Source organism: Mus pahari, chromosome 19 (genome assembly GCF_900095145.1).
Source record: "Mus pahari chromosome 19, PAHARI_EIJ_v1.1, whole genome shotgun sequence".
NCBI classification, from domain to species: domain Eukaryota; kingdom Metazoa; phylum Chordata; class Mammalia; order Rodentia; family Muridae; genus Mus; species Mus pahari.
Genome location: NC_034608.1, coordinates 33,477,300 through 33,494,395, shown reverse-complemented (window position 1 = coordinate 33,494,395; position 17,096 = coordinate 33,477,300). Strand labels below are relative to the sequence as shown.

The following is a 17,096-nucleotide window of genomic DNA, read 5'->3' as shown; positions in this document are numbered from 1 at the left end:
GGAGGAAGGGTTTTTTTGGCTCTTGGCTTGAGAGCACAGTTCATCCTGACAGTAAAGGCAGACAGGAAGCTGAGGCTGCTGGTCATGTGGCATCCACAGGCAGGAAGCAGGGGAAAGGAATGGGTATCCAGCCCTCTGTCTACATTCAAACACAGGCCCTCCAGAATGTATGGTACCACATATACCCAGGGTACCTCACAGATGTCCCAGAACATTGTTTCCTAGATTATCCTAACTCCGCCAGGCCGACAGGCTGTTCACCGCACAGCCACAGAGATTATGAATTGGGCTGGGCTAGTCTTACTGTGAGCGTTTACGCGGTGCCCATGTTTTACTGCCAAGGTTCAACAGCAAGAAACAAACAGCACAGTCAAAAAACGGGCGAAGGATCTAAACCGATACTTCTCAAAAAAAAAAAAAAAAAATGTATGGACGAGGCTAATGCCAGAAGAAGGGGGACCCTATTCTCCAATGTCCTAGTTAGGGTAACTATGGCTGTGATGAAATATTATAACCAAAGCAACTTGTGGAGAAAGGGTTTATTTGCCTTAGGCTTCCATATTACTCTCCGTCATTATACAAAGTCAGGGCAGGAACCTGGAGGCAGGAGCTGATGCAGACAGAGGCCATGGAAGGCTGCTGCTCACAGGCTTGTTCCCTGTGGTTTGCTCAGCCTGCTTTCTTACAGAACCCAGGACCGCCAGCCCAGGAAGGGTACCATCCAAAATGGACTGTGCCCCTCCCCCATCTAATTAAGAAAATGCCCTACATCTGCATCTGATGGAGGCATTCTCTCTATTGAGGTTCCCTCCTTTCAAACGATTCCAGCTTGTGTCAAGTTGACATAAAAACCAGCCAGGACACCTATAAACTAAGCATCCACAGCTGGCCTTGGTCGGAGGAGAGGAGGTAGATCAGGCATTGGCTTATGTGATGGCAGCATCCTCTAAAGACTGGAGCGTTCTGAAGTCAGCATCTTGCCCTCACATGAAGCAGAGACAAGGACATTTCAAAGGGCTGGCCCTGAGTCCTGGTTAAAAACCAGGGTCCCCGAGAGGAGGATTTCTTATGAATGGGCAGAAGATGGACTGGCAATCACTTTGTCCACACATGGGAGGAGCAGCATCAGGAAGATGCCATTCGAAGCTTCATCCAGACAATAGAAAAAGAATAGTAGCAATGGTTGTTGATGAACGGTTACTAGTTTCCACTCACTCGGAACTTCCTGTCCCACCCACTTGAATCAAAAGTGAATTAATGGTGGTCCTTCAGATACACTGCCTTCCTCCTACTTCCTTGAAGAGACCCATCCCTCCACCCAAAATTATCCAGTTGTCAGAATTCTCATTTAGGAAAAACCCAAGAGTACAATACTGCATTGAGATGTGGGAAGGAAATGGTCCCCATTACAGGCACACACAGTGAGTCCTCTACCTGGCTGGAAATCTGCCCTGGTGGAAAACAAGCATTTCCCAGAACACAGCAAGGACTCAGGTCTCAGTTTGCCAACCCCTTCTCTGTGGAGGTGGACACAAAGTGACCTTCAAGTCAAGAACAGTTCTAATTATTGTTAAGTGCTTCTACAATCAACCTCTGCCAGTGATGAACCAGCTCTGTCCTCTCTCGTCGCAAACATCTGCTTGGTGTCATCATTACGGTTCGTATACACTTTATGAAATTCAATTTCTGAAATCTATTTATGGTTTTTAATTTTCTAAGCCATTAACATTCATGTGCAGACTCTCTTGAGTTAAAACATTTCCTAGAAGAAAAAAAAGCATGCATTTGCTGTAAGCAACCCTCTTGCCACCGGAGGAGGGAGCAGAGTGTAATGTCACACAGCACTGCACTGTGGTGGACTTCTATCCCCAAACTGGAGAAGAGGTCTTGGTGCTGCATAAGATACACATTTTGGTTTGTTGTCTATGGACTTTAGATGCATGCCTGAATACTCTAGAAAACATCTGGTATTTGGAAAACAGTTTTTAAGTTCCCCCCAGCTTATATCTCAATATCCAGTATTCATTTACCATAAATTGGGTGCTTTCACAATTACCTTAAGAGTAGATATCTCATTGATGGCAAAAACATCATTCCCCAAACTGAATGTGACTCATGTTCTAATCTTACATAATTTTATTTTGGTCAAAGGGTGAAGGAAAAGAGCGATCAATGAGTGGATTGGACTGGTAACATTGCTTACAAGTACAGTAAGTACAGTACCTGCTAAGATTCCATCCCCTGTGCCAAAAGGGGAGAGAAGGGCAGGGCAAGGAATGGAGGGAAGAAGGATTCTCACAAACATGGTAAGACAGTATTAAGTTCCTCGGAAGATTAAAGGTCATGCCCTTCCTGCTTGAGCTGGGTCCCCCCTCATGCTCTTTCACTGACACAGCCAGCAGGAAGAGCCCCGGGTTGTAACAATATGTTTAAGTCAGTCATGTTCCTGTGTGTGGTGCAGATTCAGAGCCATATACACATGCATAATTAAAAATACAGTAAAATGACCATAATAAATTGCAACCCTGGCTTATGTACCACAACTGCTAAATGAAAAGAAATGATGTTTCTAAACTAGAAAATCAGTGAATTCTGCCCCAGAATATATAAAGGTCTGGCATGAAAGAGAGTCTGTGCCAGTCATAAGTGCTCTGGAAGTATGTGAGACATGATGGAATAAACCCAGCTGTCTGACCATGTGACCGAGAACAGAAAATGACTAACCACGCCCTTGTGGCCACTCCCTGGGCTGTAGCAGGATATGCTGGCATTTCAGGATGCCACTATCTTCTAAGGAAAGTATGAGGGAATGTTAAAAGGATTGGCCTTTGTGACCAGTAATATTTAACAGTATCTAGACTCAGTAGGAGACAAACCTCTGTGAGGTGAGGGGCTGCTGTGTGACAGTTGCCTCAGACTGAAACATTCTATCCTACAAGGAAGCTCCTTAAGCAGGAAGGGGAACAATTCAGAATAGCTTCAGGAAGTCCCTGAAGCTGACCAGATTCACTAGACCCCTCCCTGCCAGATTAACCAATAATAATTGAGAGTCTCCCTCAGATGGAAGGAAGCTGAGTTGCAAAGACCCTCAGAGAAGCAGCGAAGTTGATTCGGAGACCAGATCAGCTGCCTAGAAAATACAGAAACCACCCGAGCTCCCTGAAAAAAGATTTAGACCAACTGAGGCACCCAGAAAGGACACTCTCCACCTGTTGATCTGACTGCAGGCTAAGCAGTGTGCTCCAGGTTCCCAGCTTTGTGAGCTGTCACTCATGCTGAGGGTGGGCTTCAGTGATGTAGCTGTCTTTGAATCTTTTCTGCTCCTTGTAAGTATCCCCTCACCCACACTCCTATAAGTAATCCCATTGGTTCACCAAGTTGGACTTTGGTGTAGCTGAACTCTGGTCTGTTGTGGTCTCCCCATTTGAGAGCATACATATAAGTGTTGTATCTCCCTGTGAAAAGTTCTGTCATACAACAGGTAGCTTCTAGGTTAGGTTGAGAGGGGAGACTCACCCCTCTTGGCTGAGGTCCTATACTGACTAGAGATAGAGTGAGCTATACACCGGGATTCGCCTCTCTGCTTCTAGGCTATGAGGCCGTGAGACTCCTGCCTCGGATTCCTGCAGCCGTGCCTGTGAACTGGGAGGCAATAAACCCTCCTTTCCTGGGATTGCTTTGTTCAGTATTTGGTTAAATAAAGGGACAAGACTTAACCCTTTCTGCTCCAAAGCAACTGTGATACAAGTGTGGTATGACTTTCGTAACAGAGAAACTTGGGCCTCTTACAGGAAGCCTGCAGCCACCCTGTGCATTTTTCAATGTCACCCAAGTAGTCTATACACAGCCAACCTTCCATTGTTTTCCCCTTAGTGGCTACTAGAGCACTCCTTGCCAAGGAGGTGCTGTCTCCCCCTTGGAATCGCTGCCTGGTTAGTCAGTATGCCAGAACAGGGCAAAGCCACGCACACACGTTTTTTTTGCTTTCCTCTACAAAAGTCTTTAAATCCATGGTCTGAGATTCTCACACAATGCAAGTCTGTCAGGACTCTTGATGAGGGTCCTCTGCATCTAGTTGATGGAGTTATAGGAGGGAGCACTCTGGGAGGTTGTCTCCCACCCCTGATTCTTTGGACACGATACATGGTCTACACGCCACAGTAGCATAAAGGCCAGAGAAACGTGTTAAGCCAAGATAGGGACACATAGGTAGGCAGGCTGTTGGCATAGAAATCACAACAAGATGCCTTTTGGTTTGGTTTTGTTTTTTTATTAGCCTAAAGCAAGACAAAAAGATAAGCAAGTAGCATGCTCAAAGGCTCCACAAAGAGTTTCCAGAGATGTGCCCTGCAGGCCCCACCACTCCCCTTAGGACGGTAATAACTATCCAGACCACCACATGCTAGGACCATCTGAGCCTCAGTCCTCATGCCCATGACCCTGGACGTGCCAGCTGCCCTCTCTCAGCGAACTCTCCACTGCCATCCACTCTCAGCCTCACACAAGTCTTACAGCCTTATGTTTAGAAACCTTCGTTTCTCCTCCACACAGATAATTTGCATCACAAAGTGCAAGATCAAAAGCCTAGTGTGTGATCCCCCATCTGGCCACACGTGACATCACGCCAAACTGGCACCCACTCAGCACAGCATACAACATCCTAAGACCTCCCTCCCATCTCTCCAGCCCCAGGGGGCAGACAGAATCCCCTTAATCAGATGAGGTGGAAGCTGGGATGAGCTTGGGTTTGGCCTGCTGGGGAGGAGAGATGTCTGGGATCTTCTCCCCATGTTTGTACACGCTTACAGTGACGTCGATCTTCTCTCCTCCGTATTTATTCTTCACGTTAATGCTGTACTTGCCCGAGTCCTCGGCCGTCACACCCTGGATGGTCAGGCTGACGTACTTGGACTGCTCCATCTTCACCAAGAAGTGCTCGCTAAGCTCAATGTCCTTGTCGTTCTTAAACCAGACCACCTCAGGGTCGGGGTTTCCAAACACTGTGCAGGTGAGGTTCAAGGTCTTTGGAAGGAAGATTCAGGTGGGTAAAGACAGTTAGAAAAGGTGCAGAAGAAGGGGGGAATCAGGTGGGTATGATCAAGATGTACCGTACACACATATGGAATCTTCCACAAGTACATTTTCAAAAGAAAGAAAAGGCCACACTGCTTTCAGCCATGCCCCCTGGTGTCTGTTGATCACTTATTACATCAACAACCCCTCGTAGGTATAGACACAAGCTCCGAAGGTAGGTGGGAGCAGAAGAGCCCTGTGCTATGGAGGAGAGCCCAAGGAAAAACTGGGGAATCGTCCTGCTTATTCTAAGTTCTAACCTGGCTAAACCTGGAGGATGGATTAGCTCTATCACCATTCCATTGAACTTGTTTTTAAACTTTTTAAGTTTGTTTGTTCCTTATTCTCATTTATGTGGACTCCTGTATGTCTATGTGTGGGGATGTATGTGTAAGTATAGCTCGAGGCGACAGATCCCCTAGAGTTGGGGTTAGCAGAAGTTGTGAGGCATCCAGCTTGGGGGTCGAAAGCTGAATCTCTACCCTCTCTGAGATGAAGAGCACTTGCTCTTACCAGATGAAGCAGCTGTCAGCCCCTACACTTCCTTTATGTCTAGATTGAGGGGTCTATCCTCCATGTTCCTCTGGAAACTTCAGCCTGTGGCTGTTCATTTCACAATTCCATCTTCTGTGATGTCACAGTTCCTCCATCTCAGGGAGCTGTCTGTGCATTCGCTGGTTGTTAAAGAGGTCTATAAATTTTGCATTTGGGCCTAATAAAGTCCTTTTAAGTGCCTGTGTCCCTGTGACATTGAGCTAGAATCATGCAGCAGAGGTGCCAATTAGATATCAATAACTCTACTGATGGGAAGCAAATTAAAACCTCAATTATGGATTCTAAAATGACCTTGGAAATTGGAGCAGGGTGGTTTTTTTCTTTTCTTTTCTTTAATACTGAAGAAATTATGACTGCTCACATTCGAAGGTGGCAGCTCACAGTTCCAGACCAGATGGGAGCTCATCCACCACCTCACTGAGAGAAGCCCCTGAACCAGATGCCAACACACCCATGGTCTCCAAAGTCCTTAAAACAAGTCCTTGGGTCACACACCATGCCTGGTGTTTGAGGATCTGCAATACTAGTTATTGCTGTTGTTGTTGTTGTTGCTGCTGCTGCTGCTGCTCTGCTATTTCTGTTGTTCCTGTTCTTTTCCTCAGTGCTAAGAGTGAAGCCCATTGCCTCACACACTTGCCAATCCCTCTAACACTAAGGTGCACCCCAACCTTGACCCTCAAGCTAACCTACCTCTCTGTTTGCAGAGAGTGGTGGCACAGTTCGAGGTAGCTCTGAGTGCCACGCAGGCTGAGTGGGGAAGGATTCCTACTCTCAGGCTCCCCTGTGTTCTATCCTGAGATGAACGTTGCGCTCTACCTTGTGACATGACACTCATCCCAGCCCTGTCCTCCAACCGTCTGCTCTCACCTTGCCTTCCATTATAGTCACCACGTCTGGTAAGCCACCAATCACCTTGCCACGATCTACAATGGAAAAGAGAGCCAGGTTGAAGAGGCACCATCGGGGAGAGCCTACAGGAGACCTGAAGCTGACACCAAGCGATACCAAGGTGGAAATGGGAAATAATGAGCTCATGCCCAGGAGATGACACAGAGAGCTATGTTCTGGGTAGAGAAAGCTGCCTGCCATGGGGACCACAAAGAACTGCTAACTCTGCACGTTAGGGGACAGGTTGCACCAAGGAAGTAGAAATGAGAGCCAACTGAACCAAGGCAGTCGCATCAAGGACTCCAAGGAGAAAGAGCTACGTCTCACAAAAGAGAGGGTCCTGATATCCAGGGAACAGAATCTTGTAAGAGTGGTGTACAGGCAAGAAGAAGGGCCCAGGTAAGGTATAGAAGATCAAGGTGCACTTAAACCGAGGGAGGAAGGTTGGTTGTAACTGAGCTACTAAATCAACCATGTGAAGTATGCGCCTCCCCCAACCCAAACGGATCTCCCAACAAGTACTCACTCTTCTCTGCAAATGCAGCAGCCCTAGAAATCACAAGAAAGAGAGACAGAGACAGAGAGAGGGAGAGAGAGAGAGAGAGAGAGAGAGAGAGAGAGAGAGAGAGAGAGAGAGAGAGAGCTGTTAGAAATAATATCATGCACATGAAAAGTTTGCTAGCAGTGGGAGCAAATAAAGAACTGACATCTAATGACAGACACATCACTATGGCTATACAGCCATTCTCCATTGGTTCCAGAGCTGAGCCCCAAGGACACCAAACTTCATGGCCATGCGAGCCCCTGAGATATACAGTTGTCTTCATGTGTAGCATATACTCATCCTCCTGGGTCTTGTCAGTCATCTCTAGTCACTCACAACACCCAACGGAGTAAATGCCGTGTGAAGAGTGATTTGGGGAGGGACTGGTGACAGGAAAAGGCCTGTAGGGATGTCTGTTTGCTGCCTCTGCCATGTTTCTAATCGTGGTTGGATCTGAGAGTGTGGAACCTGTACCCACACGGAGGAATTGTGCTCCAATGACTTGCTGTTGGGAAGGACGCTAAAGCCAAAAGGAAGATGAGCATGCAAACTCTCACATCAAGTGCCCTCCTTGATTGCTTTCTGCCATGTTAGTTTTGAGGTAGGACCTGTGTGTGTGTGCACGCGCACGCACGCGTGTCTCTCTCTCTCTCTCTCTCTCTCTCTCTCTCTCTCTCTCTCTCTCTCTCTCTCTCTCTCTCCCCCTGGAGCTTGCAGATTTGGCTAGACTGCTGGCCAGAAACCCCAGGGATGCTCCTGTCTCTGCCTGCCCAGTGCTTGGGTTACAGGCGTGCCCTTCTGTAGCCAGCTTCCTTTTGTAAGCATGGGTTCCAAGGACCCACTTGATCAACTAAACCAGCCCCTTAGGCCCCCAGGTATTTTGTTAAACTGTCAATTTCTGACTTATTATATGTCTCACACATCCACTCCTCAAAGGAATCTCAAATAAGTAAGAGCCAAGGAATGTCCTTGGCTTTAACATTATAAAACTCAGACACTCCTTTGAAGCTCCGAAGCATTCTTTAACAGTTGCTCCATGTGGCATGTCACCTGGGGTTACAGTGATTTACAAGATCCATCATTTTAAACATTTAAAGTAACCCAGGGTTCTAGTGTCCCTAGGAAGTTGATACATGATCCATTTTCTAATGTAGGAAAAGAAAATGGTTGCCCTGTCACATATTGAATTACTTAAATTGCTATTTTTATCCTTGGAATCACGAAGGCATTTACGGATGATCCTGTCGAGAACAAACCCTCCTGCCCTCGCACCCCCATCAGACACTGGGATAACAAGCTGTGGGCCTTACTTGAGCTGCTGGAACTCGGCATACGCTTCGTCAAAAGCTGCAAGGAAACAATCCATATGTCACTCTTGTCCCCAAGTGTTTAACTCCCATCTGCTCAGATGTCCTACTAGATAACTGACGAAATGAAAACTGACGAGCCATCAAACTAATCAATTGATTTGACATTGTTGAGTAGATTATCATGCACCCTTTTCTTTTCAGTACCAAAGCGGGTCGTACCTTGTCCAGAGAGGTCCAGTGAGCGTTGGTGGTTGTCTTTGCCATCAAAAATCTCAAACGTGTATTTCCCCTTGTCCTTCTCTGTGGGCTCACAGATCTGCAGCCATGCCATCTCCTCGCTTCCTCCGATCCGCATGTGCTCACTGGAGGAGATCTTAGCCTCTCTATGAAGCAACATGGGCATGCTCAGTGCAGCCTCCTGATCTTACATTCACGCCTGTCGGGGCACACTTGCAAGTCCGAGTGAGAAGGGTCTGCTTGCTCACATCTGGTTGGGGAGGGTCTACTCAACTTGCTCATGCCAATAGCACAGTAAGTTTTGTTTTTTGTTTTTGTTATTGTTATTTCCTGGCTATTATAAACGTAAATACATTAATAACTTGGGCCTGAAACCCTTGAAAGCCAAATGACTACAATTTTAAGGACTTCAGAATACTTGATTAAGAATGACAGTTCCTAAGAATATTAGGCATGGAGCGTATGACCTAAAATGGCAATTCCATCTCTAGGTTACTGTTCAAAAGCTGAAAGCAGGGACCGAGACACTTTGAACACTCAACATCTCTAGACACTTCAACGCTCAACATCTGTAGACACTTCAACACTTAATATCCACGCAGCACTCTTCACAATGGGCAATGTGGACAGCTACCTGGGCACTGACAAGTGAGTGAATAATTGAACTACAGTTTATCCACATGGTGGAATACTCATGGTCCTTTAAAAAGAACGGAACTGGTGCACATATGCTACAACATGCATGCATTCTGAGGACATTATGCTACATTTAAAAAGCTGGTTCACACGAAGACAAACATGTTTCTACAATCTGAGTGCACCGGAGTTGCCATACTCAAGTGCAGAGAGTATAGTGAAGCTGGAATACAATGGAAGCTATCTTCCGTTTTACAATCAAAGGTCCTGGAGAAGGTTCCCCCTGGCACCCTTACAATGTATGAAATAGTAAATTTTATGTTATATGTATTCTACCCCAACTTTTAAGATGTAAGATCAAAGCACCCGATCCCGTCACTGTCCTCCAAGTCAGCAGAGTGTCACACCACACTCACCCGCTGTCAAGCCAGCCTGCTTGATGTAGACACAACACATGTTTACAGTTCACACATGGCCCATGCATAGATATCATTTTCAAGTTACTACAATTTAGAGGACTGGCTGGAGGTTTTCCGGGAACTGGCCATGAGCTTATAGTAATGCTATTATCCTTGCTGGCCACTGCGTACTCTATAGTTCAATGAAAGAAAGTAATTCCCTGGCCCTCTTTACTGTGTGGGGACGCAGAGCACCTAATTCGGTATAGAAAAGTAACTCATACTGTGAAAGCAAAGTACCAGTAAGGTAAGCAGGTGGGAGGGAGGAGGCCAGGAAGGCTCTACGGAAGACCCAGCCCACCAGGGATAAAAGGATGTAATATTAAGGTACTATGCAAGCCCAGCAGAGTACAGAACACTCCTGGCAAGAGGATAGATACATAGGGACTTGATGCCCTTGGGAAGAGAAACCCCAGAGACCAAAGCTATAGAATAGGCTCAGAGCTTTTCGGCCTGAATGCATTGTTCACAATCTGATGGGTTCTTCCCCTTCAGCTGGCCCTTTGCCTGGGGGTGGCACACACCTATACTAGATCTCCAGTGAGCCTGGAGAAAAATCTCTATTACTAAAGCAATGGGAGGGTCACGTCAATACTCACAACTGCCTATCTCGACCTAAAAGCAATAATGAAACTTTATATAGCTTTCTGGTTCTGTGGAAAAGAAAATTCAACAAAAAAATGTACAGGGCAATCAGACTCTCTGCCACCCTCCATGAACTGACTCTCCAAGTGAGGGTTAGACAGTGGCTCACAGCTTACATAGACCCATACAAGCACACAGTAGGGCTACTGATGCCTCCTTCAAAGCCAGAAGGAGGTGGGGCACAGGGTTCAATGTGAGCAGAGACATTGATTAGGCCTCCAAACACCTCAGCCAGCCCTATAGCGAATCCGTGCTGTTTGAGAATTGCAGCATAGACCCTGGTTGTCAGAGGGAGACAACATCCACCGCACCTAGGGATTTACAATCTGCTTCAAGTGCTGTGTGACTCACTGGCCACCATCCCTAGGTCGGCAATAACTCCTGCAGCCCGTTCAGTCCTGCTCTACCCATGTGAGCCTTAAATCTGGAGATGTCACTTTCTCTGTCTCTATAACTCAGCTACACTGTAAGCATGGAGAGCTCTGTCGCAGTTCACAGCGGCTGGTAGCCCTCACCAGAGTAAGAGAGAATCCATCCACCACTTCATGTCCCCGTTGGAAGCCATTACCTCTCCCATCCTGTCTAAAGATCCTAAAGGTGAGATGTTGGAGCCCATGAGATTGAGAGGAGCTGTTCGCCCAATGTGACCACTGCTGGAGAGATCTCCCAAACTGAAGGAACACACCCACCCTGAGGTTAAAGAACGTTAGCTTTGTTTTCCCTGTAATGACAGCAAGAAATCCCTTGAGTGGCTGGGATTCCTCTTGGTCTGGAGTGGTCCATTCTCTGACAGTGGAGCTCTGCTATGTCTGCACCTTACATTAATTTCACTCTCCAGCAAGAAACCCGGGCCCTTTTCCTGCAGAGCATGTCGGCTGCATCCCTCCAGCTCACTTCTCACTTGTGTGGGATGGATTCCCAGTCTTTTATTTAAAGTGGCATCTTCTGCATTCCTTGATATATGAGTCAGCACTGCGTGAAAGCAGGGAACAAACACTCGTGCCTAAGTCTGCATTCTGCAAAATTCTTGTGGGCATCTGTGGACTGGGTGTCACCCTGTTGGGGATGCAGAGCTAACCTTGGTGGAAGAAGAAGCAATACTGTGCATGGATGAGAGAGCTTGAGGCAGCACAGGCTCCCAAGACTCCTTGAAGAGGTCCTGGTCTACTGTATCTGATCCGACATGGCTCCCAACACACGGGCAAAGCAATGCGAAGGACCAGAGGTGGTGGCTGCTTCCCCTGTCTTTGTGGACACCTCCCTGGGGGGGTGCATCCCTCCCCTACAGGCTCATGGGCAGGCAAGGCAGATTCAGCTAAATAATACAGGTTGCACCCCAATTGCCATTAAATACATAAACATACCCTAACTAGCTAAAACATATATATATATATATTTATATTTATATATATATATTTATATATATATTGTATTTATTATATAAGTGCATATATATACATATATATGTATGTGTGTATGTATGTATATGTATGTGTATGTTTGTATAATAAACAATAAAGATCTGCATTCTGATGCTGATGCTGGTCTCTAAGTCTGAACCCAGATTCCCAGTCCTTGTTCCCACATCACCCACTGATGCAGGTTTCCCTAGACCCTCTGCTGTTATTTTAACTATTGGGTTTGTTTGGGTTCTCATCCTCTTACTTGTATCTAATAAGAAAGCCACAGGTTGGAAAGTTGGAGCTTGGATGCTAAACACGAGTTCCCTTGCTCTCTTTCTTCTCACTACCAGGAGGGAGGCTTGAGCATTGCCGCCATCAGTGAGCACAGACCAGAGAAAGCTGTTGACACCTTCTAGCATTTCCTTTTCTTTCTCCTTTACCCAGACCCTCCCCAGCTGCCCCAAAGCCTGCCCAGCCAAAGCTTGGCACCATTACTGAGAACAGGGTCATGGCCCCACAGTTCGCCGAGAGCACCAACATCCAGCCCCAGGATTCCGCAGCCTCCCGTGGTCCTGTGCTCTCATACTCACTTGTGATACCAGCTGACCTTCATTTCCTCTGTGAAGTACTTCATGAAGCACTGAAGCCGGATGCCCTCTGGAGTGCAGAGAACCTTCAAGGGTGAGGCAGAGGCCCCTGCAGATAACAAGATGCTATCTCAGATCTCGGAGAAGTGGGACAGGGCCCTGGCCGGATGGTAAGGTACATCCACCCACGGCATCCACTGCATCAGTGCATCCCTCCTCGAGCTGACGTTCATCCCCATCAGAGCCATGCATGCTCCCACCTCATGTGTCCCATGGTTTCATTAGACACATCCTTGCCCTGCCAGGGTACTTTAAATGGCCCTTTGCTTAAGACCAAAGAAACAAAATTAAAAAAAAAAAAAAAAAAAAATCTACTCCTAGCCCTTAGCAGTTTGGCTTGCACAGAAAAATCAAAATCATCTTGGTGACAATGACTGAAAGCTTCTAGATAAATTGACCCAAATCTGAAGAGGTGGGAGGAGTCACAAGATAGGGAGGAGTCAGAGTCAGCAGAAGCTGGAGGATGTGGCTGGAATCCTCAGTTCTCAAGACATCTGCATCTCACTCCTCTCCTCCCGCAGCGCCACAGAGATGCTGGGGCGAGGGGTGTCTAATCACACAGACTTCTGTGCTTGCTCTCCAGCACCACCTCAGTCCCCCTAAAAGATCCCCGTGTCTGCTTCGTGTGAGGAGTGGGCCGAGAGTTTCAGAGGCACCGTTGGAGGGCAGTCTGCTGCACCTTCAGCTCTCTACATGTGACCAGCTCTGTCAGACCAGGTGGCCAGCCCTCATGACCGGCACATTATGAGCTAGGCGATACAAAGCAACTCCCCAGAGTGTAAGAGCAAAGCCACTCTCCAAATGGCTTGCTTCACCTTCCAAATAGCATGCACATGACCCTGGGGTCAGTATGTGACTCACCGAAAGCCAAACATAACCCGGCCCGTTCACCAGACAAAAGCAAAAGGTCTACCTCACAAGGCCATTTGCAAAAGCACTAGGGATAAGCATACAGTGGTTTTCGTGGGGAGTCTGGGGAAGCGTAGGCCTCCGCAATGGAGGTGACGAGGATGAGGGTTCTGGTAAAGTCTTGACTCGGATGGTTGGGCATCCACTGGCCTATGCATGCTATGGTTACTTGACCAGATTATAACAATGTTCACGTCTACAGAATTCACACTGGAGAGCCTCACAATGGGCTTATAGGAAGGAAAATCCCAAAACGTCATACAGGGTCACAAGTGAGTTTATGAGTTTGTGTCGAGCCACATTCATAGCCATCCTTGACTCTGAGCAGTCACATGCGGCCAGTGGGTCGCAGGCTGGGCATGCTTACAATTCTAGAGAGTCTAGAGTAACAACATTACTAGCTGTTAACATGGAAGCTACTGTTGGTTCATTTATAAGCACCCTTTACAAGGGCAAATGGTTCAATGCACAGACTATGAGGTTGGGATGTTAAATATCTACTATTCCTAGTCAGTGTTTGAATAAAAACTAATAGCAATTTTGGGCCAAAAAAAAAAAAAAAAATTGCCCAGATTGAGCAAGGGCAAATCGGCAGTGGCGGCTGGTGGCCAAAGGCTCTGAAGGAACATCATGGAGTGGGCAGGTAACCAGTCATTCCCTGTCACCTACATGGGACACACTCTGGCCATTAACATCTTCTGAGAAATGAATGACCACCCCAGGAAACAGAGACACTTCAGCCAACAAGACTTGAAACCCCAGGGGGATTTTACTCACCACACACACGACTCATGGCCAAGATCATGTCCTCGTACACTGGAAGGGAAGAGGGGATGTAACATCGTGAGAGATGACTTTAACAGAAAGCAGCACTTTCCGTGTCTAATTAAATTGACACAGGAAATGGTGATATTCATTTGAAAAATGAAACATTAAAATGGTAATATTTGTCCATAAAAGGCTTATGCGCACCATAAATCCTTCTAACCTATTCGCTTTTTAAGCGTGGGACAAGAACATTTTTGTTCAACATAAATCCAACTGTACATTGAACCGAATAACTTCATAAGAACTTCAATCATCTTAACTACATCCATAAGGAATCAAACCTGGCTTCTGACGAGGGCGGGAAATGACATTTCATCTAAGCCCAGAGTGATACTGCATATTTCTCTAACGCTCTTAATGCAGACAAAGTGCCATCTGCTTTTCTTATACAATGTCACGACAGAGCCAAAATGCACACAGCTCAGAGTGTGTGGGAGCGCATTGGTATAGCACCTGCCATTCATGGACAGAATGGAGTTCTGCCACCTCAGAGGGTACAACTATAGCTCCCCCCTGCCACAGCCCTTATCACACAGGCAGAATAGAAGCCTGCTCAGCAGATACACACACAGCTAAGGGTACCCGTGAGCATTCCTCCACAGTGCCCCCTCATTCCAGGGACAGAATGGATTTTACTGTAAGATTATTAAAGAAGCCACTAGTTTACCTTTGCCACCTACTTCCAGGACAGATACATCCTGACCTCTGTCGTCTTTCAAGGTCGCTCTGTATTCACCATGGTCCTTCTTAGACAACTATGAATAAAACACATTTCACATTTATGCAGAGTCAATACCACAATATGAGATGTTGTATCTGGACATTTTTCCGCACAGAACATGGGAGATCGGTGTGTGAACCAAAAAGCATTGCCAAGTTTCTGAGTTATGGTAAGTGCTGTTTCGTTTCCACGGCGACAGAGTACCTTCGGTATAAGCAGCTCACAGATCCCCTTGTCCAGGTCTGGCAGTGTCTCCGTTTCATAAAGAACATCATCCTTGAGCCATTTGAAAACGGTTTCCCTCTTGGTGTTTGCAACCTGCGGAACAGAAATCCTAAGTGAAGCATGATGGCTCAGAAGAAAAAAAAGAAAAAGAAATCCTTCAGGTTTAGTGAACTTCAGACCTAAAGAAAACACCAGCATTTACCCCCTCCACAGGCTCAGCAGGGTGCTCATGGAAAGACCTGTCACTTCTAATCACCTTAAAAGCACTTCTCAATTGTCATCTGAAAACAGTAAGCCCTCACAGCTGCCACCAAGAGGATCCATGAAGTCTGTAGGTGTGAAAATCCCCTGTTTAATAGGAAGTGTCACTAATGGGGCCTGAGCAAAGCAGTTGATCTGTGGATCCAAAGCTCTGTGGGTCACTGAGAGACCAATCTTTGAAAGTGGGGTATTAGTGGGCAAGGAGCCATGGCCAGGGGCTTCCCTGTATGGGAATTCCTCACAGTTGACCCTCTGGCTTTAGAAGCTAAGCTTTGCAGGGTTCTGATGGAGTGTAACCACACTCACACGCACGTTGCCAACATGCTGTCTCAAGAAGACATTCTGCTTTGTGTGACAGATGTTGAATGTGAGATGGCATTCTCCAGGAGGCTGGGGAACCTGCATCCCCATGGGTACAGACCCCACACAAGTAACAGCAGCAGTGGAACATTACAAATGACGATGTTGTTTGTATATGCTCAGCCCAGGGAGTGACGCTATTAGAAGGTGTGGACCTGTTGAAGTAGGTGTGGCCTTGTTGGAGTAGGTGTGTCACTGTGTGAGTGGGCTTTAAGACTCTCATCCTAGCTGCCTGAAAGCCAGTATTCTACTAGAAGCCTTCAGATGAAGATGTAGAACTCTCAGCTCCTCCTGCACCATGCCTGCCTGGATGCTGCCAGGTTCCCACCTTGATGATAATGGACTGAACCTCTGAACCTGTAAGCCAGCCCCAATTAAATGCCGTCCTTATAAGAGTTGCCTTGATCATGGTGTCTGTTCAGCAGTAAAACCCTATCTAAAGCAGATGTCATGGGACTGGCTCTATAGACCAGTAATGTCAAATTCTGTTTGGAATTTCCACAGCAGCTATATGTGACATTGTTGCCAGTGAAACCAGAAGATAATCACAGACTCATACCATAGGTACTTTTGCCTGAGTCCCCAGAGTGGAAAGCCAGCCTAGTATAGAGAAGCCATTCACAGTGTCTAAGGAGTAGATGGAGATATGCACCAGCTACCCTGGAAGCAGGTCTCCCTATCTCCAGCATAGAGCACGAGCAAGCACACATCATAGGGAGGTTGCTTCCTGGGCTTTCTGGGTCTCTCTGCTGTGCAAGCCTCTGCCATCCTTCCCTGCCTCAAGGTTCACGCTGCTCATCAAGGTAGAAGCTGCTACTGTGTGTGTGGAACCAAGGCCTTTCCCCTTCAGCCTCAACGCACCTGCGCGTGGGTAGAGGGGGTCTCCCTCCATGCACAGCCACTGTGTGTCTTCTCTGACCCTGTGGTTCATCTCTGCCTGTGATTCATCTCTGATATGCAAGTGCCTAATATGTACACGAGTGAGCAAAAAGACTCAGAAACAAGCGAGTCCCTCAGATATTACATGCCTATCACGCCCATCCCCAAGGGACGCTGTTCTTCCTTCACACTGCTCTATGTGACCAACTCCCCACACATCTTCTTCTCTTCTTATGATTATGGTTTCTGTTAAACACTTTTCTGTAAAGATAAAAATCTATCCTAACATATAGTATTTCCTACACATTTTTATTACATAAATCAATTAAGAAGAATCACCTGTCATGGTATCATGGAATGAACTAATACTCAGAAATATGTTTTGCAGAATGTATCAAAAACTGAATGCATGAGATTGGAAAATACTCAACATTCAAGAATAATTACTTTTTTTCTTTTTTTTGATTTTTTCGAGACAGGGTTTCTCTGTGTAGCCCTGGCTGTCCTGGAACTCACT

At 46.6% G+C, this 17,096-nt stretch overlaps 1 protein-coding gene across 3 annotated transcripts in view; it reads right to left on the bottom strand.

The window, feature by feature from the left end:
* Positions 1-4,254: 4,254 nt before the first annotated feature.
* The window catches only part of Myom2 (myomesin 2), a 71,608-nt gene continuing 58,766 nt past the window's right edge, over positions 4,255-17,096 (bottom strand). For all 3 annotated transcript variants that reach the window (XM_029531911.1, XM_021219148.2, XM_029531912.1), the window contains exons 29-37: positions 15,059-15,172; positions 14,801-14,888; positions 14,083-14,121; positions 12,340-12,445; positions 8,590-8,753; positions 8,371-8,407; positions 7,043-7,065; positions 6,496-6,551; positions 4,255-5,022 (exon numbers count right to left, since the gene is read on the bottom strand). In XM_029531911.1, coding sequence (XP_029387771.1) covers positions 4,711-5,022; positions 6,496-6,551; positions 7,043-7,065; positions 8,371-8,407; positions 8,590-8,753; positions 12,340-12,445; positions 14,083-14,121; positions 14,801-14,888; positions 15,059-15,172 — 939 coding nt within the window. In that variant the 3' untranslated portion in view covers positions 4,255-4,710. The remainder of the gene's footprint in view (positions 5,023-6,495; positions 6,552-7,042; positions 7,066-8,370; positions 8,408-8,589; positions 8,754-12,339; positions 12,446-14,082; positions 14,122-14,800; positions 14,889-15,058; positions 15,173-17,096) is intronic.